This window comes from Schistocerca americana, chromosome 2 (genome assembly GCF_021461395.2).
Source record: "Schistocerca americana isolate TAMUIC-IGC-003095 chromosome 2, iqSchAmer2.1, whole genome shotgun sequence".
Taxonomy (NCBI): domain Eukaryota; kingdom Metazoa; phylum Arthropoda; class Insecta; order Orthoptera; family Acrididae; genus Schistocerca; species Schistocerca americana.
In genome coordinates, this window is record NC_060120.1 from 769711675 (window position 1) to 769734078 (window position 22404).

A 22404-nucleotide genomic window follows, 5' to 3' on the forward strand; every position below is an offset into this window, starting at 1 on the left:
TGTATTTTTATCTGATTTGGTACTATTTTGAAAGAATGCACAAAGAAGAATTATGTTGTTGTTGTTGTGGTCTTCAGTCCTGAGACTGGTTTGATGCAGCTCTCCATGTTACTCTACCCTGTGCAAGCTTCTTCATCTCCCAGTACCTACTGCAACCTACATCTTTCTGAATCTGCTTAGTGTATTCATCTCTTGGTCTCCCTCTATGATTTTTACCCTCCACGCTGCCCTCCAATACTAAATTGGTGATCTCTTGATGCCTCAGAACATGTCCTACCAACTGATCCCTTCTTCTGGTCAAGTTGTGCCACAAGCTTCTCTTCTCCCCAATCCTATTCAATACTTCCTCATTAGTTATGTGATCTACCCATCTAATCTTCAGCATTCTTCTGTAGCACCACATTTCAAAAGCTTCTATTCTCTTCTTGTCCAAACTATTTATTGTCCATGTTTCACTTCCATACATGGCTACACTCCATACAAATACTTTCAGAAATGACTTTCTGGCACTTAAATCTATACCCGATGTTAACAAATTTCTCTTCTTCAGAAACGCTTTCCTTGCCATTGCCAGTCTACATTTTATATCCTCTCTACTTCAACCATCATCAGTTATTTTGCTCCCCAAATAGCAAAACTCCTTTACTATCTTAAGTGTCTCATTTCCTAATCTAATTCCTCAGCATCACCCGACTTAATTCGACTACATTCCATTATCCTCGTTTTGCTTTTGTTGATGTTCATCTTATATCCTCCTTTCAAGACGCTGTCCATTCCATTCAATTGCTCTTTCAAGTCCTTTGCTGTCTCTGACAGAATTACAATGTCATCGGCGAACCTCAAAGTTTTTATTTCTTCTCCATGGATTTTAATACCTACTCCAAATTTTTCTTTTGTTTCCTTTACCGCTTGCTCAATATACAGATTGAAAATAGGAAGCAGAAGATTATTCTAGATGTTTCAGATAGTGTATCACAATATACAGTGGACTCTGAGTGGGGAATTGTGCAGCATGGAGTGCCACAGGGATCAGTGCTTGGGCCCTTGCTGTTCCTCATATATGTTAATGACCTGCCTTTATCCATAAATAAGAAGTGTAAATTTACAATGTTCGCTGATGATACGAGCATTGTGGTGGATGTGTCAGCTACTGACTTAGAATCCGAGGTCAATGATATCCTTAAAGAAGTTCTGGGTTGGTTTAGTATTAACTCCCTTTCAATAAACCTGAAAAAAAACAAAAAAACAATTTTATCCAGTTCCTGACAACCCACAAAAACCCAAAAGAAATAATTATCACACAGAATGATCAGATGATAAAGCAAGTGTACTTATCAAAATTCCTAGGCGTATACGTGGACAGTAGGCTGAACTGGGAACATCACGTTCTGCAAACACTAAAACAGCTGACGTCGGCAACATTTGCTTTACGAATTTTGTCACGCTTCAATGACACTACCATCTCAAAGTCAGCTTACTTTGGCTATTTTCATTCAGTCATGTGTTATGGCATCATCTTCTGGGGCAATACACCTGCCGCAAAGAAAATCCTCACAGCACAAAAAAGAGCAATAAGAATCATTTGTGGTGTACCCCCACGAACCTCATGTCGAAATCTTTTTAAACGACTTGAAATACTGACAGCAACATCTCAGTACATATGTTCACTGATGTGCTTCATAATAAATAACCCCACTCTGTATGAAACGAATTGCCTACATCATGAACATAACACCAGAAGAAAAGAGGATTTCCACTGTGAGTTAAAGAACTTGACACTTATTCAGAAAGGGGTAAAGTACGCTGGAACGAAAATTTTCAATTCCCTACCCAACAGCATCAAAAATATAAGGAGCAGTACATCAGTATTTAAACGTAGGTTGAGAAATTATTTACTTGAGACCTCACTTTATTCACTAGAGGAATTCTTTCAGAGAAATAAGTAAAACCCAGATTGGAAAGATGTTTTTAAATTTTTTGACACTGTTTACTGTTAAACTAATGTAATAATGCCCTAATGTAAAAATTCCCGTTTTTCTCATTTACATTTTTGGGTCACTTTTAAACCCAAAGTGGGGAGTTTTGATTACTGTTCAAGCTTAAAATAGATGCAATAATGCCCTAAATATGAAACTGCTATCTTCACATTTATGTTGACTAGTTTTTAAGCTAATAAGTGACTTTTGTGCACTGTAATTAATACTATAACAATGTCTTTATTCTATGTATTTTATTATGTACATTGACACGTTCCACATCTGAGTGACTTGCTCACATGTACAGATCTATGGAACAAGTATATAAATAAATAAAATAAAAATAAAATAACATCAGGGAGAGGCTACAACCCTGTCTTACTCCCTTCCCAACAACTGCTTCCCTTTCATGTCCCTCGACTCTTATGACTGCTATCTGGTTTCTGTACAAATTGTAAATAGCCTTTCGCTTCCCATATTTTACCCCTGCCACCTTCAGAATTTGAAAGAGAGTATCCCAGTCAACATTGTCAAAAGCTTTCTCTAAGTCTACAAATGCTAGAAACGTAGGTTTGCCTTTCCTTAATCTTTCTTCTAAGATAAGTCGTAAGGTCAGTATTGCCTCATGTGTTCCAGTATTTCTACGGAATCCAAACTGATCTTCCCCGAGATCGGCTTCTACTAGTTTTTCCATTCGTCTGTAAAGAATTCGTGTTAGTATTTTGCAGCTGTGGCTTATTAAACTGATTGTTCGGTAATTTTCACATCTGTCAACACCTGCTTTCTTTGGGATTGGAATTATTATATTCTTCTTGAAGTCTGAGGCAATTTTGCCTGTTTCATACATCTTGCTCACCAGATGGTAGAGTTTTGTCAGGACTGGCTCTCCCAAGGCCGTCAGTAGTTCCAATGGAATGTTGTCTACTCCGGGGGCCTTGTTTTGACTCAGGTCTTTCAGTGCTCTGTCAAACTCTTCACGCAGTACCGTATCTCCCATTTTATCTTCATCTACACTCTCTTCCATTTCCATAATATTGTCCTCAAGTACATCGCCCTTGTATAGACCCTCTGTATACTCCTTCCACCTTTCTGCTTTCCCTTCTTTGCTTAGAACTGGGTTTCCATCTGAGCTCTTGATGTTCATACAAGTGGTTCTCTTATCTCCAAAGGTCTCTTTAATTTTCCTGTAGGCAGTATCTATCTTAACCCTAGTGAGATAAGCCTCTACATCCTTACATTTGTCCTCTAGCCATCCCTGCTTAGCCATTTTGCACTTCCTGTTGATCTCTTTTTTGAGACGTTTGTATTCCTTTTTGCCTGCTTCATTTACTGCATTTTTATATTTTCTCCTTTCATCAATTAAATTCAATATTTCTTCTGTTACCCAAGGATTTCTACTAGCCCTCGTCTTTTTACCTACTTGATCCTCTGCTGCCTTCACCACTTCATTCCTCAAAGCTACCCATTCTTCTTCTACTGCATTTCTTTCCCCCATTCCTGTCAATTGTTCCCTTATGCTCTCCCTGAAACTCTGTACAACCTCTGGTTCTTTCAGTTTATCCAGGACCCATCTCCTTAGGTTCCCACCTTTTTGCAGTTTCTTCAGTTTAAATCTACAGGTCATAACCAATAGATTGTGGTCAGAGTCCACATCTGCCCCTGTAAATGTCTTACAATTTAAAACCTGGTTCCTAAATCTCTGTCTTACCATTATATAATCTATCTGATACCTTTTAGTATCTCCAGGGTTCTTCCATGTATACAACCTTCTTTCATGATTCTTAAACCAAGTGTTAGCTATGATTAAGTTGTGCTCTGTGCAAAATTCTACCAGGCGGCTTCCTCTTTCATTTCTTAGCCCCAATCCATATTCACCTACTACGTTTCCTTCTCTCCCTTTTCCTACTACCGAATTCCAGTCACCCATGACTATTAAATTTTCGTCACCCTTCACTATCTGAATAATTTCTTTTATTTCATCATACATTTCTTCAATTTCTTCATCAGAAAAGAGTAATAAGTTTATGTTAAGTCCCAAGTAGTTTTGCGATTTAATAGTTTTACATTTTGTCTGCTGCAAAACTTGAAAAATATTGCAAGGAAATGCTAAATTTTTTTAGTGGGAACATTTTAAAAATAATTTTGATTCTTTTTATGTTTCCATACTTTTATTGAAAATAAACATGAACTGTAACATAATCTGTAGTCGTGATTTACAATCGGTATGACAATAAGTGTACCAAATGAGGAAAAAAAAAATCAAGCAGTATTATGATTTATAAATAAAATTTGACCTATTTCACATGAAATGGTTTGGTTTCTTTCTCCGTTCATTTTTGTCCTGCTTATAAAAAGATATACTCACAAGGCGCTGATGTAGCTGGGATATACAATATTTTCAGAACCATTTGGTATTGTGTTGGGTACAGCAATTTCTTTCCCACCAGTTCAAGGGATCGATGTTACTAGGCAAGTATGCCTCAGATAAATATTTGCCTAATTTGACAATCACCGCACATCCCGGGTCGTGACATTCTTGGAGTCGAGAACATACTCTGAACAACTGCTCACATTTTATCCACACCAGATAAGTTGTATAATCTGTCTGTATCTTCAAAGAAAACAAAAGTTGTGGTATGGTTTTCAGATATCAGGAGCCAATTTCCAGCAAAATTATAATAAATGATCAGAAAACAGAACAGTAAACTTGTTCAACTTTTTAGGAAATACTGTCTCATTCATGACAGAAATGGACATACGAAAGACAGTAGAAAGATCTAATTGCACTGACAACAATCTATAGAACACTTAGAACTAAAATTTCTTTTATTTCATCATACATTTCTTCAATTTCTTCATCAGAAAAGAGTAATAAGTTTATGTTAAGTCCCAAGTAGTTTTGCGATTTAATAGTTTTACATTTTGTCTGCTGCAAAACTTGAAAAATATTGCAAGGAAATGCTAAATTTTTTTAGTGGGAACATTTTAAAAATAATTTTGATTCTTTTTATGTTTCCATACTTTTATTGAAAATAAACATGAACTGTAACATAATCTGTAGTCGTGATTTACAATCGGTATGACAATAAGTGTACCAAATGAGGAAAAAAAAAATCAAGCAGTATTATGATTTATAAATAAAATTTGACCTATTTCACATGAAATGGTTTGGTTTCTTTCTCCGTTCATTTTTGTCCTGCTTATAAAAAGATATACTCACAAGGCGCTGATGTAGCTGGGATATACAATATTTTCAGAACCATTTGGTATTGTGTTGGGTACAGCAATTTCTTTCCCACCAGTTCAAGGGATCGATGTTACTAGGCAAGTATGCCTCAGATAAATATTTGCCTAATTTGACAATCACCGCACATCCCGGGTCGTGACATTCTTGGAGTCGAGAACATACTCTGAACAACTGCTCACATTTTATCCACACCAGATAAGTTGTATAATCTGTCTGTATCTTCAAAGAAAACAAAAGTTGTGGTATGGTTTTCAGATATCAGGAGCCAATTTCCAGCAAAATTATAATAAATGATCAGAAAACAGAACAGTAAACTTGTTCAACTTTTTAGGAAATACTGTCTCATTCATGACAGAAATGGACATACGAAAGACAGTAGAAAGATCTAATTGCACTGACAACAATCTATAGAACACTTAGAACTAAAGTGTGAAAAAAACTCTACCTTAGCTCTACAAAACGATTTCAGTACCAACTAAGGCATGTGGAAGTGAGTTTTTCACTGTAACAAGTAGAAATGAACAAAGGCATTGGAGATGAAATTTCTAAGAAAAGTAGCTTGGTACACACTATGTGATAGGATGATGAATGTTGACATCAGAAGAACTAGGAGTGAAGAGCTTAAAGGAGCATCTAAGGAATACAGGAACAACTGAAAGGACTTTGTAACAAGACAGGAGGATGACAGAGTACTAGAATTAATGATGAATTATTACTCTGGAAGACAGGAAAAAGTGGAAAGCTAAATAATTTCAAATAACATGACATAAAGGCATTACAGAAATATGAGCCATGAGGTAAGGGTTTGGGAGCAGGGGTTGTGCAGGGATGGACAAGTATATTTTGTAGGTTCAGTAGACAGCAGATTACCACTGTGGGAGGGGTGGGAAGGATAGTGGGGAGGACTTTCTCATTTAAAGGCACAACGAGAGGTGGGGGAAGGGGGGGAATGAGTATAGGAGTGTGGGTGCATTTGTAAGTTTTTCTTCAAAAACTCCTAAAACATGGCGTGTATGAGGAGTAGCAACTATCCTTTTCATTCTATTGTTACATTCCATCCTGGATTTTCCATTGTTTGAATAATTCATTTATTTGAACAATTTTATACAGTGGTAGGAGGGTGTACCATGAACAACATACTAGAAATCCTGACCAGTGGGGGAGGGGGAAAGTTAGTATAGGGGTAGGGATGCAGTTGGAGGTCACTCTTTTACATTTTTCTTGAAAAAAAAAAAAAAAAAAAAAAAAAAAAAAATCATGGCTTCCAGTCAAACATATCCCAGTGCAAAATTAAACTACATTAAATTTCCTGTAAAACAGGTCCTATCCATTTTTTCTCTAGAAGTAATAATTTGCCTCTAGAAGTAATAATTTGCTCAAAGGCAGCGAGAGAATACCGAAAATCTTGCATGATGAGCATATGCTGTAGTATATCTAGTTTTTGTAGGCCAATTTGAGATAGTTTTCTGACTTGATAGAACACAATTGCCCTACATAAATTGTTTGTCTCGACTTCTTTTATGCTTCTGAGGTACTTTGTAAACTTCCTCTATGAGTGTTTTCTGTGTTAATGCAGCATCCTGAAAAATTGATATATCTAGATTTTCTATTTTTTCCATGGCAGAAAAAAAAACACAGCAGACATTAGTAAGATACGCAAATCCATACATACACAGGGTCTGTAGAGCCTTTTTTTTCCCAGCTTGGGAAACAGTTTTTTCAGCATGCGGCATGGGACACTGCTGCAACAACCTGTCACAGAATCTTGGTTCTGCTCACTAATATCACCAGGCAAGCTTTTCTGACCAGACATGTTACCATTCCTTTTTTCTGAGTCACTGATCCCGATCACTCATTCTTTAGAAGGATGTGGTTCTCTGAATCAGTTCAGGAGCAGACCACCCATCTCTAATCCAGATGAACAAACTGAAGTGGCATCAGTATGTGGATAAGTTGAACATAAAGTTCAGATCTGCATATACTGCATCTGTTGACCTGTAAGTGGGATTACTAATATACTTTGCACAGTCTCACACAATATTGTCTTGTTACATAATTTCAGGGGTAATGCAGCTAAGGTCAAAAAAGTATTTAGTCTATATAAGTGTACAGTAAGAATATTTTGCAAAGCTGGCAATGAACATCTTGCAGGAGCTTCTTCAGGGATTTTCTTACACTTTTGTGTCAATGTAAATAGTCCCTGAAGACATTTGTGGCTAATAATAAAAGTGAATTTAGAATGGACTGTGAAATTTACAACTACAATTCATGAAGTAAAAGTAACTGCCATGTAGATCATTCATCCCTACCTAGGATTCAGAATGGGGTTTTACATCTGGGTGCACCAGTCTTTAACAGAGTGCTGGTAGGCATGATATAGGGAACTGGAGCTCCCCAGAGATTAAAAACCAAAGTAACATTTTACATTATTATGTTCTCATGTAATTTATCAGAATACTTGGACTTGAGAACATCTATTTCAGTTAAAACAAATAGTCATACTAAACAGTTTTTTAACATTTCTCATACGTAGACAGTTATTTACTGAAACCACCAAATTATAGAAATGTTTACTACGATGCAGCAGGTGTGGATAGATTAGCACTTGTCGTGATTTTTTGTTAGTGCATTTTACAGAAGTAGCCTACAGTGGCTGCCCCTGCCTGTTAATTTGTAACTTCGTTCCACATCTCTAAAGGTACTTTTTCATGTATTTGCAAAACACAATGTATGAATGAATGGATTGTACTATGATTAGGACCATGCAAGCCAAAGCTATTAATTCATGCAACATGTCAGAACAAAGTTCACTGAAGCATGATTACAAAATTTACAAACAAAATAAACTAAAGAATTAATAAAGAACAGAAGAAATTGTGAGAGTATATGGATAAATAACACTTTACAAAGGAAAATTCTCAACTGTTGCAAGGAACTTCTATACAAAATAGGAGTATACCTTAATGAAACTTTTCAAATTAGGTTTGCAGACTTTGGATTTAATCACTCTTTTTTCCATTTCTCTTGTAAGCCTGTTGAAAATGAAACCTGCTGAATAGTACACAATGCTTAGTTATCAAAGTGGAAATCGTTTTTCTACCTAGTGTTCATTGAATGAATGTTGCAGTTTTTCTCCAAGTACCATTCACTCACAGGTTGTGTTCCATAGCATGTCATAAAAAGTTAAGAGTTTGAAGCAGTCACTACAGACTACATCTATAAAGCGTATATGAAGACAGCTATTTTGCAAAAAGCCATTGCACTTCTTAACTATCCAGCTGCTGTTTTTATCCAGTACTTCATACTAAGCATGAGAAATAATAAGTGTAGTTGCAGAGTTTCGTGCAGTGGTATGATGGAATGACACAAACACCATAAAAATACTGACTGGCGGGAATATGAGCATGAGGGTGGGGGTTTGTTCAATCCTCACAGTTTTAAGTTTTTATTGAATAACTCCTCTAGGACAAACTGTTTGAGCAAAGAGAGCAAAAAGATAATAAAAATCTCATGCAGCATGCATGCACTTTAACTTAGGTGATTTTTGAAGGCCAGTTTCAGGTAGTTTTCTGACATGATAGACCACAACCGTCCTATATCAAACTGTTCATCTCAGTTTCCTCTACATCATTGTGGTATACTGTAAGGAACTATCATTTACACCCTGTATATACTGGTAAAGTTAAAGTCTGATTAATGTGAACATTAGTGTTAGCCAGTGTTTACATACATGTGTTCAAATTTTCTAAAAAAAACTAGAGGAGGAGCAGATAAGATTATCTTTTACTTTAATTTTGAATATTTCAGGACTTTCAGTTTCTTGCCCGACGTCTAGCAGCAATCTATTATAGACTTTTGCAGCAGAACAAGTATGCATAGTTTATACGGAAATTATTTTTACTTCTGTTGTAGTTGTGAATTTCACAGTTCATTGTAGTTCATTCTGTTATTAACTGTGAGTACCTTTAGGGAGTAAATATATTGGCATGTAAGTGTAAGAATCCCAAAATTCCTGATGATGCTTCTGCAATATGTTTGATTATTAACATAATATTCTTAAAGCACCATTCTGTAAACCTAACACTATTTTGACTTTAGCTGCATTGTCCCATTAAGGTTATGTCCTAGGACAGTACTGAGTGAAAGTGTCCACAGTGTACTTTAAGTCCAAATCACAGTTCAACACAGTGAGGGAGATTTCTCAGTACAAAGCAGGCAGAACAGAGCTTTATGGTTAACTTATCCATGCATTGATGCAACCACACTCCATTATCCACATAGAGACCCAGAAATTTCACATATGGAGTTTCAGTTACAGTATGCCCATTGATCTCTAATTCTGGTACTTATGTCACTTTCATATGAGTGGAATTATATAATGTGTTTCTGTGTGATTAAGAGTGAAACTATTTGCTGATAACCATCATTGGTAGAGATGTCTATGGGCCTTTTATCACTATACTTCGACCACCCATAGAAATTGTTTCAGATATCTTCCACTGTCTTTGGTAAACCAATTATGTTGGTCACGAACAGGAGTGAGCCAAATATCAAACCTTACAGGGCTCTGTATTTAATTCTTCCTGATCCTTAATGTTGTTTTATTTCTGTGATATCATTTGTTAATTTGACATCTATTTAATAGATCTCTCTTTTGATTTGTCATTAAAATGTCACATTAAATGAGATGAGAACCTAAGGTTGTCTTATGTGGTTATGACAAAGATTCTGATTCCCACATATATTGAATGAACTACTATATGCTTCATGATTTTTGGAATTGAAATATGACTATCGTGTTTCTGCACCTACGTGCAGCACTGTAAAGTGGTACTGTCCAGGCAATGTAGAGTAGTGAATTCAAAAGTAAATCATTATCAGTATACACACACATCCATAATCTGTGAAATGCTTGGCAGTGTGTACTCCCACTGTACCAATTATTAGGGATTTTTCACTTTACATGCATATATGGGGGCCAGGAAAAATGTCTGTTTTTTAAATGCCTCTGCATGCTCTAATTTATCTAATTTTGTCCTTATTATCCATATGGGAGTGATATGTTGGGGGTTGTAGAATATTCCTAGATTCATTATTTATCGCTGGTTCCTGAAATTACATCAGTAGGCTTTCTTGAGATAGTTTGTGTCTGTATTCAGCTGTCTGCCAATTCAGTTTCTTCAGCACCTCTGTGACACTCTCTCATGGGTCAAGCAAACCTGTGACGATACATGAGGCACTTCTCTGTAAATGTTCAATATCTCCTTTTAGTATTCTTTAGTCACTGGTCCCACACACTTGAGCAATATTCTATGAAGAGTTGTACAAGTGATTTGTAAATAATCCCCTTTGTAGTCTAATTGCATTTCCCTAGTATTCTATGAATGAACCAAAGCCTACCATGTGCTTTACTTATGACTGAGCCTATTTCATCATTCCATTTCACATCTCTACAAATTGTTACATCCAGATATTTGTTTAAGTTGATTGATTCCATTTATGACTTTTTGATACTGCAGACAAAGGACACTCCATTTTTTGTTTTGAAGAGTGTGCAATTTCAGACTTCTAAACATTTAAAGCCAGTTGCCAATATCTGCACCACACTGATATCTTATTAAAAACCATCTGAATATTTGTGCAGCTTTTTTTCTGCTCTCCAGAGTTTATCCTGATGGGGTGACATACTACAGTCACTGGAGTGGAATAATTGATGAAATTCAGGAACTCTTGGCATCATTATTTCTACTTTCTTTACTTGAATGGTCATTATCACGTCACCCAAGGGATGCAATATTTTCTGCTGATGGTTTGACTTTGATCTTCAGATGCTGCCTTAGTGTTCTATATTGTCTACAGATGTTTATCATTCTGCCTCCTCTAGCTACCTAAGGACTTTGAGATGCTCAGTTAGGAATGCACTGATAATGTTTGTGATAAGGTCAGTCATTTCCTTGATACAGCCTAAAACACTGATAATTTACAACACAGTGCCCAGTTTTCACGGCATAGTGCCCTCATGGCAGCTTTCTTTTAATGCATTGTCATTTATGCCAGCTAGATTAAGGAAGAATAAAGGTCTCTAAAATGGGGATCCATCCTACACCACCAGAAAATATTAAAACAGTGCTGGAAGAATGGAGTCAATTTTGATTTGATGATACCATATGAAGCTAGGTTATAATACACATACTGATAATGATTTTCATGTTGCCCACCATCCGAGGGGACAACAACATAGCTCCTCTTCAGAACAGAATGTCCAAGGTCACAACCTTTAGTCTGGTGCAAATGGGTAGAGTAAGCAGACACAAGGCACCGAGACATGCTTGTGCTTTTCACAGTCAACTGAGTATGTCGGAGAGTCTTAAAATTGTTGCCTTTTGAGTGGCACAATTGTCTTTTCAGATAATGTTAAGTGAGTGGAAGGTTTTTTTTTCAGGTATTTGTTACAGAAGCTGAAAATGCTACATCCGTTTACAGCAATGCTGGCGACATTGGGCACATGAATATTCTCACACTCTTATTTATGGTTCTGGATGTCCAGGCATCACAGATGCCTAGTAAGATCCCCATATTGTAAGAGTAGCAGTGGTAGTCTGTACAGTTTCCATAGAACATATAAGAGCAAATATGACCTCAAAAATGTAGGCATGAACTACTACAAACTGGTTATTTGTAGTGAGAATATGGGTATGCACACTTTTAGCCCATCTTCCACTCACATCGCAGCATCAGTGTATGCATCTCAATTGGTGCTTTCATACTCCTTATCTCTGTTACTATGAAGGTTGCTCTTAAGGCAGAGAAAACAGTTTACCAGGACAATGAGTTCTAAGGACTTTAAATACCTCTCTTATATACATATCATCTCAAGTTTCTCTTGGATCCATGTATCTTCAGTTGTACTAGAGAAACCATTCTCAATTGGTTTGAGTTTTCCTTTTTTCATATTTCCACTGATGTCTAAGGTGCGTGGTAGAGGGGAGGGGCAAAGAGGCCCTTAGCAGATTGGTATCATGCTCATCACTTCAGACATAGATCTGTCCTCCAACATGTGGAAGTACTTATCCAGTCATCTACACGAGATGTATGAAGTTGAGAATGACTTTCCACTTTCACACATTTTCCACTATTTTCAGAGATGCAAGACCTATTGAATGTAACAAAAACTTAGAACTCAACGGGAACTGAACTTCAGAATCTTTAGAAATCTTCCTGTAATTGTCACGGACATGGCAGATCATTAATCATTATCAGTAACATAAACGGCCCCAGTACAGATCCCTGTGGTACACCTATTTTAACTAATTCAATACTGGAGTATTCTTTACCTACACAAACAGCTTGCTTCCAATTCTGTAGGTATGATTTCAATAGTTTAAGGCTGTTAGCTCAAATGTTGTAGTACTCCATTTTTTTCTAGGAGTATTTTATGCTCTACACAGTCAAAAGCCTTACTTAGAGCACAAAAGGTGACTTGAGCAAATCCTTTATCCTCAAACACTTGATGTATGTGTTTGACTACTGAGTCTGTAGCATCAACAGTTGAAAAGTTTTTCCTAAAACCATACTGTGATTTGCTAATTATTCCTGCATTTTCAATGTACATGGATAACTGTTGGTATAGTACACATTCAAATACTTTAGAGAGAGCTGGGACTATGGAAATTGGTCTGTAACTTGAAGGTGAGTCAATATCTCCTTTTTTATATATTGGGACTACCTTAAACACTTTTAGACACTTTCAGCTCATCAAGAAAATATCCCTCAGTTATATACTTTTTTATGCAGTATGTTAACTGAAACACAATTTATTACTTTTTTTACAATGTTACAAGAAATGTCATATATGTCTACACTCTCAGATGATTTCAGATGTTTAACTTTTTTTAGGACGAGACTACATGGGACCTCAGAGGAGGTAAACATAATTGTATTTGCTAGTGGTTCACAGACATCTTTTGAAAGAGCCAATGACAGATTTAGTGATAGTATTTCCTACTTCTTGTACTGATTTAATAAAGAAATCATTGCATTTCTGAGAGCATATACTGATTTCTTTACTTCTTTCATCTTTAGTAAAACTATGTAGCTTTGCATTTATTCATGGAGTTCTCAATACTGCTGAAGTCGTGTGTGCTTTTTGCTTCCACAATGGCTTTTTTGTACTTATTCCTACACTGAACATAGGCTGATCTAGCATTGTCAGTCTTCAGAGTTTTATGTATACTGTGCAACAACATAACATGCTTTTTCAGATTTGTTAGTTGTGCAGTATACCATGGGTTTTGTTTGTTTATACCCTTGCCTTGGAGCCTTTGTCGATTATTTTGCATTTCTTTTCGGAATGCAGTCATTGTATTGTGTCAAAAATGCTTTGAAAAACCTTTCAAATATTAGTTTTGCTGACAGATCTTTACATAGACTATAATTTGTGTCACCAGACCATTGGCCAAACCAGTCTCTATTAGTAAGGGACTTACAAAACTGTCAATTTTATCATTTGTGACCGGTCTAGTGATTACCATTTTTGGAACAGACTTGTCAATGTTACTCTTATCAGCACAGAACCTACTCATGTAATTTAATGATACAGAATCATGATCTTAGAATGCAAATACTGTCACATCACATGATTCTTCTGCAGTATTGAAACTGACAAAGATATTGTCAAAACATGCTTTATCTCTTGTGGGTCTATTATTGATAAAGTGCAGATTGCACTGTCTTAGAAGATTTTTGAGCCCAGTGACACTATGTTTGGCTGTTATATCAAAATCTGCATTCAAATCTCCACCTATTACAACATCATAATGTAACCATTTTGTCTTTCTAAATACATCTAACAGCATGTCCACTTTTTCCAAAGATACACTAATGTTACCTTTACGTGATCTCTATAAGGCAACATAATGCAACTGCTTAACAAGATTCAAAAGAGATTGTGTAATGATACTGATTGACCTCTACTTACTCCTCTAAGGTCAACTTGGATCAACATTTGGTTGTGAAAATCCACAGTAGTAATGTATGTCAACCCACATCCTCTTTGTGGGTATCAGACACAACTTGTGCAGCAAAGGAGGTATCTAGTCCAGCCCCTAAACTTCAAGGAACTAACTAAGCAACAAAAATGAAGCGAGTACAATTCCTGACATGCTTTTCACAAGTGCCAGCAAAAAGATAGAGAAATTTCAAGTCTCTCTCACTACTGAAAAAAACCATAGAATTTTATTGATTAGATCTGTATCTAAGTGCACTTGTAATGCCTACCCTTGTTAACACAAAGCTCACTACAAAACTGCAGTGGAATTACATGGCTTCCTAAATAAGTGTTTCATTATGACTGATCAGCTGTCTTTTAGTTTTTGTGTGAGTCTAGCATAGATAACCATCCAGCACATCTATTGTGTTAATTTCCATCATTGTGCAATGTTTCTGATTCATTACTGATGCAGTTTCAGTATAATACATTTTCAGTCAGTACAAAAATGATGATAAATAAAATGGGAAAAGTGATCAGGAAAGAAAAGGAGAAGTTTGGTAATGGGTGGAATGTAATATAGTTTAATCACCTGTCAACAATGAAATCACTGGAGTCAGTGCCAAGCTGGACAAGGACAGGGTAGGAAATCAACCTTGGCAACCATCCTAATATCCATCTCCAATGATTCAAAGCAATCAGAAAGGGTTTGACCACCACTCCAACTGAATATGCAGCCAGTGTCCTAAACACTGTACTAACAGTTGGTAGCGTCTTTGGAGCAGTACTGAAGTCTTAAATTTGAAAATACTGCAAAATTAAGTATTGCACAGCACCCAGATAATATCAGTTTACTTTAGTAATATCCAATGCATGAAGTTTTACAGTAGTTGGAGTGTGAGGGGGTGGGGGTGGGGTTTGGGTGGGGGGGGGGGGGGGGAGGGGAGGAGGAGTAGTTGCTGCTTCTTTAAAATTGCAGATTCAATTTAAAATTGAATTCTATATTAGATTCTATTCTTGCTGTTCAGATTTTTCCACTTGAGCGGACATAAGTGCTTTCAGTGGTTTATTTTATAGGAGTATGAATGTGGCATCTATGTACAAATCCAATGGTTTGACATTTTATTAGTCCTAGGATTTTTTTCCTCCATTATGTAACAGGAATTTCAGATTTTGTTAGTGAATGCTGTACATAAAAAAAAAGAAACAAGTTAAAGCATGGTTCACATTCTACATAAAACTTTCAGTGTAAGTCAGTGGTCACCAGCAGCATATTGACTGTTGTTGCAACATGGTGTGGTAAGTGCATCGGACTTAGAAGTAGTGACAAAGCATTTCTCTGTCTATGCTGTCAATGCTGCTGTGGAAGTACCAACTCTACACATTGGGTCATTGTCAGTATATGCTGGCTAACTGCCTGCCATCATAGTAGCATCACAATCCTCTTGTAGAATGGCTTTGTCGACCGCTAGTACTTTACAATTTCCATCTGTGACGAGATGTGACCGACATGCTGAGTTAGCTAATATGAAGTCCAAAATGTACTGCAGTACCAACCAGTTATGAATTGTGGTCAAGCCACAAGGAGGCTACTGTGGGAAGTGTGAAACATGTGGTAAGAGGAAAGTGCGCTGCGTACATGCGCAGTACCACATGCGAAGTTCTTGTGGCAAACATCAGCTTTATCATTATTAGTAGTTGGCAGTTCAGACTGTAATGTTGGCGTCAGGTGACATGCTCTCAAGCTGCTGCTACTTCTCCTGGTGCAGTGCTCATAAGGGCATGGCCTATTTCCTTCCCCATCCTCGACAGAATCTGAGCTTGTGCTCCATCTCTAATGACCTCGATGTCGATGGGACATTGAACTGTACATTCCTTCCTTCCTTCCTGGTGCAGCGATATGCCTATCTGACATTACAGCAAGCAATGCACTGCCTTGCATGGGATATGCAAGCAGAGGAATTTTAATAATGAAAGAAAGATGCATGGAAGGAAGCTTAGGGTTGAGCATATCTTCAAGAAGCAGAGTACAAGCTGGGATTGGACAAGCGTAAGGAAGGAAATCGGGCATGTCCTTTTCAGAGAAACTAATGCAGCATTTGCCTTAAGTGGTTGAAGTGAACTACAGAAAACATAAATCTGGGTCACCAGAGGAATACTTCAATCCTCGTCCTTCTAAATGCGAGTCTAGAGCCTTACTGTTGTGCCACATTATCTGATCTGCATCAGTTCCATTGGCTAGGGTTGGGCTGATGAAATCACATAATTGGGCAACGCAGGACCAGAAACTTGTGTCCCAACAGTTGAGTAACGGTATAATTCCTTCAAAGACAGGATTAAGTGCAACAAACTCGTGGGAATACGTGCCAAGACCTACAACAAGCTGATTCAGCTAGAAAAAAAAGGGAAAAAAAGTTGCAGCTGAAGTCAAAGAAATATAGAGCTACTATAAATTACTCGTTCACTTTCAAAGCTCTACATTTTCCTAAGTACTACAAATATGGTTGATGGATGAATAGAATCGTAATCTCACCAAGCTTGCATTGTGCCTACCGGCTGGCGTTGCAATGCCTAGACAAAATGCAGCAAGCACTTGAGGTTGAACATTTCGCGTCTGGGTTGATAGTCAGCGACGAAGCAACCCTCCATTTATCTGGAAACGTTAATCGCCTCAGTATGAAAGCGTGGGTTATTGAAAATCCTTATGAAATCGTGAGCGTGAACGAGGTAGCCAAAGGTTAACGTTTTCTGTGCAGTGTCACAGACGAAGGCGTAGGCGCTTTTTTTTCTATGACGGGAATCTCTTATCTTCATATGTTTTAGTTGTGCTTTTTTCCACAACAGACTGCTGGTTCAGAGAATTTTATCTTCCAACAAGACAGTGCACCAGCTCATTGGAGCATCGGTGTTCACCATCGCTGGATTGGGCATATTGGTGAAGATGATATGGTTCCATTCCCTTGACCTCCATTTCGCCTAACCTAACGCCTTTTAACTTTTTCCTTTGGGCATACATTAATGGCTGTGATTACGTACCTCCCGCTGCCAAGAACACTACAACAGCTCAGAGAACGCATCAGTGTTGCTGTGATGACCACTGACAGGATGTTTCTGCATAAGGTATGGAACGAACTTTGTTACCGTTTGGGCGTCTGTTCTGTGACCAAGGGGATAGTCATAGAACATTTGTAGAGAGCAAAATGAAAACTTGGCGAGAGTATACTTCTATTCATCAGTCAATCGTAATTGTACATGTAATAGTTAGGAAAATATGGAGCTTTCGAAACGAATGAATTATTTACAGCAGCCCTGTATAACCGTACATTGTTGGCAACGTCGGGTGCAGCAGACATATAAAGATGAAGAGATTGGCGCTATATAGAAAGAAGTGAGGGAGGGCATCAAATTAGTTTAAGTCAGAGGCCCATGAAAAACATTGGTAGTACTGCATTAGTACACGCGTATGCAACACAGAATAATTCATTATAGCAGCAATTGCTACAGTGTAGTGTAGGTCTCAGCAGGTTGCAAGCTCGAAGATGTTATTTGCTGTTTTGTTATCGGACCAGCACGGCACCAGCGTTGACCGATTACACCCGTGTAGCGTCAGTGACGAGAATATTTCAGCGTGTTATTACGTATTCTTTATGAGCTATTAGCTACTATGAACCATCTCGAAGAAAACGTCCTCTTTAGCGTGTAGCGTCAGACAAGTTTGTGTTACATAAAAGCGGCAGATGAAATTTCTGACACAGTAAAACTGTGTGCCAGACCGATACTCCAAGCTGGAAACGGAGAGATCCTGCGCTCTACGTAAATCAATTAAAAAGTTTCAGTGCGCCGTATGCTGCGTTGCACACAATTCAGTGAAGTGCCGCAGTGAGGTACACCGGCACCATGCACTGACTCAACCGCCACTAGAGGCGTCGCGATAAAATTTTCCCCAAAACACAAAAGCGAAAACTGAAGTGTTTCCTGTAAAGACGAAACAAGGAGCAGTGGCTAGGGCACAGGTCTCGTAATTGTTAGCGGAATAGCTTTATCTCCTGCCCGTCTATCCCGATTATGCTTCCCGCGTTTTCACTGATTTCTCCCCTAATAAACTGTTCTTTAAACGCAGGTTCGAATCCTGCACCGAGCGAGGTGGCGCAGTGGTTAGCACACTGGACTCGCATTCGGGAGGACGACGGTTCAATCCCGTCTCCGGCCATCCTGCTTTAGGTTTTCCGTGATTTCCCTAAATCGTTTCAGGCAAATGCCGGGATGGTTCCTTTGAAAGGGCACGGCCGATTTCCTTCCCAATCCTTCCCTAACCCGAGCTTGCGCTCCGTCTCTAATGACCTCGTTGTCGACGGGACGTTAAACACTAACAACCACCACCACGAATCCTGCCTCGGGCATGGATGTGTGTGATATCCTTAGGTTAGTTAGGTTTAAGTAGTTCTAAGTTCTAGGGGACTGATGACCACAGATGTTAAGTCCCATAGTGCTCAGAGCCATTTGAACCATTTGTTCTTTAAACAGGCCAGGGCAGCTTTCTTTTCCCACGTTTACAACAGCGCTTATGTTCAGCCTCTAATAATCTGGTCGTCGACAGGACATTAAAATCTGGCTTCCTTTTTTTGATACATTAATGCGGATAATGGGGACGTACTCTGTTCAACAAGCTCCGTTTCTAAACATCTGGATACTAAGGAAATGTTAAGAGCTGGTTTCTATGTGGCATATTCACGATATTAAAGAACTATTTTTACACGCACTTGCACCCTAAAGTAAATTTGCAATTTTACGTGATGGTACGTCGTCTAAGTAGAGCAAATTGCTAGCAGATCAAAAGTTTTTAAACGCCTTTAGAAATGTAAATAGATGTAAGGTTCTTTGCAGCCAGACTCCAATGACATAATTAAGTAGAAAATAACAGTCCACAAATAATGGTAGTACGGAAGATTGTAGACAGAGAGAAACAACTACCGGTCATGTATTCAACTCACCTTCAGCATGTGCAAATCGCTCCCACAAAAACCGGCAAACGCTACTTTGATGAGGACATCGGTATCGTGACTCACTTTCGGGACGGGCACGCGTTTTAAACTCAGTGACAATGTCTTCGGATCGAACTGCAGCGCATCCATAACGTCTGCCGGCATCTCTGCACTGCTACTATATCACGCACTACACTCTCACTTCTCGCGTAACCGCTGTGCTGACCTGACGCTGTCTCGTGCTTTTAAATACCGCCTTCGGCAAGTCACGTGACCACCGACGCTGCGCCTCTTAAGTTCTTAACGGCATCGCAGCCGAAGCATTCATGTTCAGCGCCTTCACCTTCTTTTCAAGAGACAGATAACATTCTTTTGGAGTCGGATAAACGCTTTCCTTCGAAAGCGCCGGGCCATTCCAGAAGCTTCCCTGGTAGGCGGTACTGACTTCCCCCTCTCAGCTGCTCGCGACAACATGCGCTGCCTACAGAGGCCGTTAATGGAACGCCAGGATCTCTAGCTAACCACAGCGAGATTATGCCCTCTAGCCAATACACTTTAGTTCAATCTACGCGGGCAACACAGATTAAACATTTTTCGAAAAATACTCGGAGAGTAATCCCTCTAATAACTTAACTCGCAAACATTACTATCGGACAACCTCTAAGTGCACTTTAATATTTTCGTTCTATTTTATCTAGCATGCAATGATTGCAGAAAGCCTATGATTATTAAAAAAAAGGTTTTTTTGTTACAAAATATAATTTACTGTTGCAATCACTATTATTGTTTAGATATTTTTGTACGACGAATCCCGGAAAATAATTCCCTGTATCAAGTGCGTTTTTGTAGTACTACGATACTTCTAGCCGTATGACTGTCGTTTGTGTGCTGCTGGATTGTCCTGGTGCTTCTACTGTAATATGAACACGCGCAGTTTTATAATCAGTTTGTGTCTTTCTCTATAATTAATAGCGAATTTGGCTGTAACCCTTATTTACGGATTTGTTTTTGTCCTCTTACGCAAAATTTCTATCTACGAGGACAGAAAAAGTCCGTGAGTAAAAGTTACTAAGAAATTCGCAACTGTCGATAGGGGAGGATACATTAGTAATTACAAAATTGCGTGTGTTCATTTTACTCTAAAAGTACCAGAATAAGGTAATAACTCACACATCGCAAACATAACGGAGAAAAATACCACAGTACACGAAAAACACACTTAATAATTATGATTATTTCCCGAAACGCGGCGTTTGCAAAATAAACCCAGAAAAATTTTGACTGGCAGCATCGGTTATTTTTAGCGTTACAAGCAATTAAACTGATGAGCTGGAACCTTACGATCGCCGCTCACCGCCAAGGTCGAATGCCTCCTGGAGATTTTGCGGGAAGGAATGTAAACGAAAGAAAGGCGAACAGGCAGTTATTACAGGGAAGATAGGGGCTGCAAATACGGAAATCCACTGATACAAGTGGTTTTGACCAAGGGAACATTGTTATCGTTCTGCGGCTGAAAACGAGAATCTCTGAAACGGCGAAGCTGCTCTCCTCTTGGCGTAATGCTGTCATGAGCACCCCTGGAAAGTGGTTGAAGGATGGTGAAATAACGAGTAAGTCGTCTGGTATTGGACGTCCATGTCTCATCACAAAACGTAGAGGTCAAGGGTCCTCCACTGTGTAATCAAGGAAAGGCAGCGATCTGTGGCAGATTTGACGACAGAGTACAATGCTGGTGCAGGCACGAGTGATTCGGAGCACACTCTTCAAAGGCCATTATTGAACATGGAGCTCCACATGTTCCTGTGTCGACCAAAAGACATAGTCAGTTATGATTCCAGTGGGCACAGTATCACTGAGTTTTCACCGTGGATCAATAGAGACGCGTCGTCTGTCGAATGAATCGCATTTCTTGTTACACCAGGTCGATGACTGGATCCTTACGCGCCATCATCCAGGCGAATGGCTGCACGAAACATGCACCGCGCCACAAATGCAGGCCGGTGAGAGCGGAAATACGAGGGGCGTTTGAAAAGTCCGTGCAAAAATAAAAACTACTCATGTGTTTGGGGTAAACCTTTTCTATTTTTCGACAGTCTCCCTTTAGACTTATACACTTCGTCCAACTCTGTTCTAATTTGTTGATCCCTTCCGAATAATAGGAACTGTCCAAGTCTGCAAAATAGCTATTAGTTGCTGCAATCACCACCTCGTTTGAATAAAATCTTTGTCCCGCCAGCCATTTCTTCAAATTCAGGAACAAATAGTAGTCCGAGGGAGTCAAGTCTGGAGAGTAGGGGGGATGTGAAACGAGTTGGAATCCTATTTCCATTAATTTTGCGACCACAACTGCTGAGGTGTGTGCTCGTGCATTGTAGTGATGGAAAATAACTTTTTGCGGTCCAATCGCCAGCGTTTTTCTTGCAATAACGATGAATAATATTCACCAGTAATAGTTTTACCCTTTTCCAGATAGTCGATGAGGATTATCCCTTGCGAATCACAAAAGACAGTCGCCATAACCTTGCCAGCCGAGGGAATGGTCTTCGCCTTTTTTGGTGCAGTATTCTCCCTAGGTAACCCATTGTTTACATTGATGTTTGGTCTCAGGAATATATTAATGTATCCATGTTTCATCCACAGTGAAGAAACGACACTTAAAGCCCTGAGGATTCTTCCTGAACAGCTGCAAACCATCCTTGTAACACTTGACACAATTCCGTTTTTGGTCAAGCGTGAGCAGTCGCAGAACCCACCTTGCAGATGCTTTCTCATGTCCAAAAGTTTATGCAAAACATTATGTACTCGTTCATTCGAGATGCCCACAGCACTATCAATCACACACCTTAACTCTTCTGTCATCCATCACCATATCATGGATTTTATCAATGATTTCTCGAGTCGTAACTTCCAGAACGTTCAGCATCACTTGTGCCCATATGGCCACTCCGAAAATTTTGAAACCATTTATAAACTGCTCTAATCGAAGATTCAGAGTCACCGTAATGTTTATCAAGCTTCTCTTTAGTCTCCTGAGGCGCTTTGCCTTTCATAAAGTCTTTTTCGTCCATTTTTTGACAATCACTCGACTTCCTTGATTCACACGAATGCCAAACACAAAGAAATAGACCAATATGGCTGAAACTTGGTGTGCGTTCTTCCATGGAGTAAATATCTCTGTAGTGAGATTGTCACGCGTTTTCGGGACTTCGCTGT

The 22404-nt window shown here is 38.6% G+C and overlaps 1 protein-coding gene across 1 annotated transcript in view; it reads right to left on the minus strand.

Moving 5' to 3' along the window:
* The window catches only part of LOC124595124 (D-arabinitol dehydrogenase 1-like), a 75686-nt gene extending 56261 nt beyond the window's left edge, over positions 1 to 19425 (minus strand). Inside the window, exon 1 of the mRNA XM_047133722.1 lies at positions 19201 to 19425. Within this exon, the coding sequence (XP_046989678.1) occupies positions 19201 to 19356 (156 nt within the window). The 5' untranslated portion in view covers positions 19357 to 19425. The remainder of the gene's footprint in view (positions 1 to 19200) is intronic.
* Positions 19426 to 22404: the final 2979 nt, after the last annotated feature.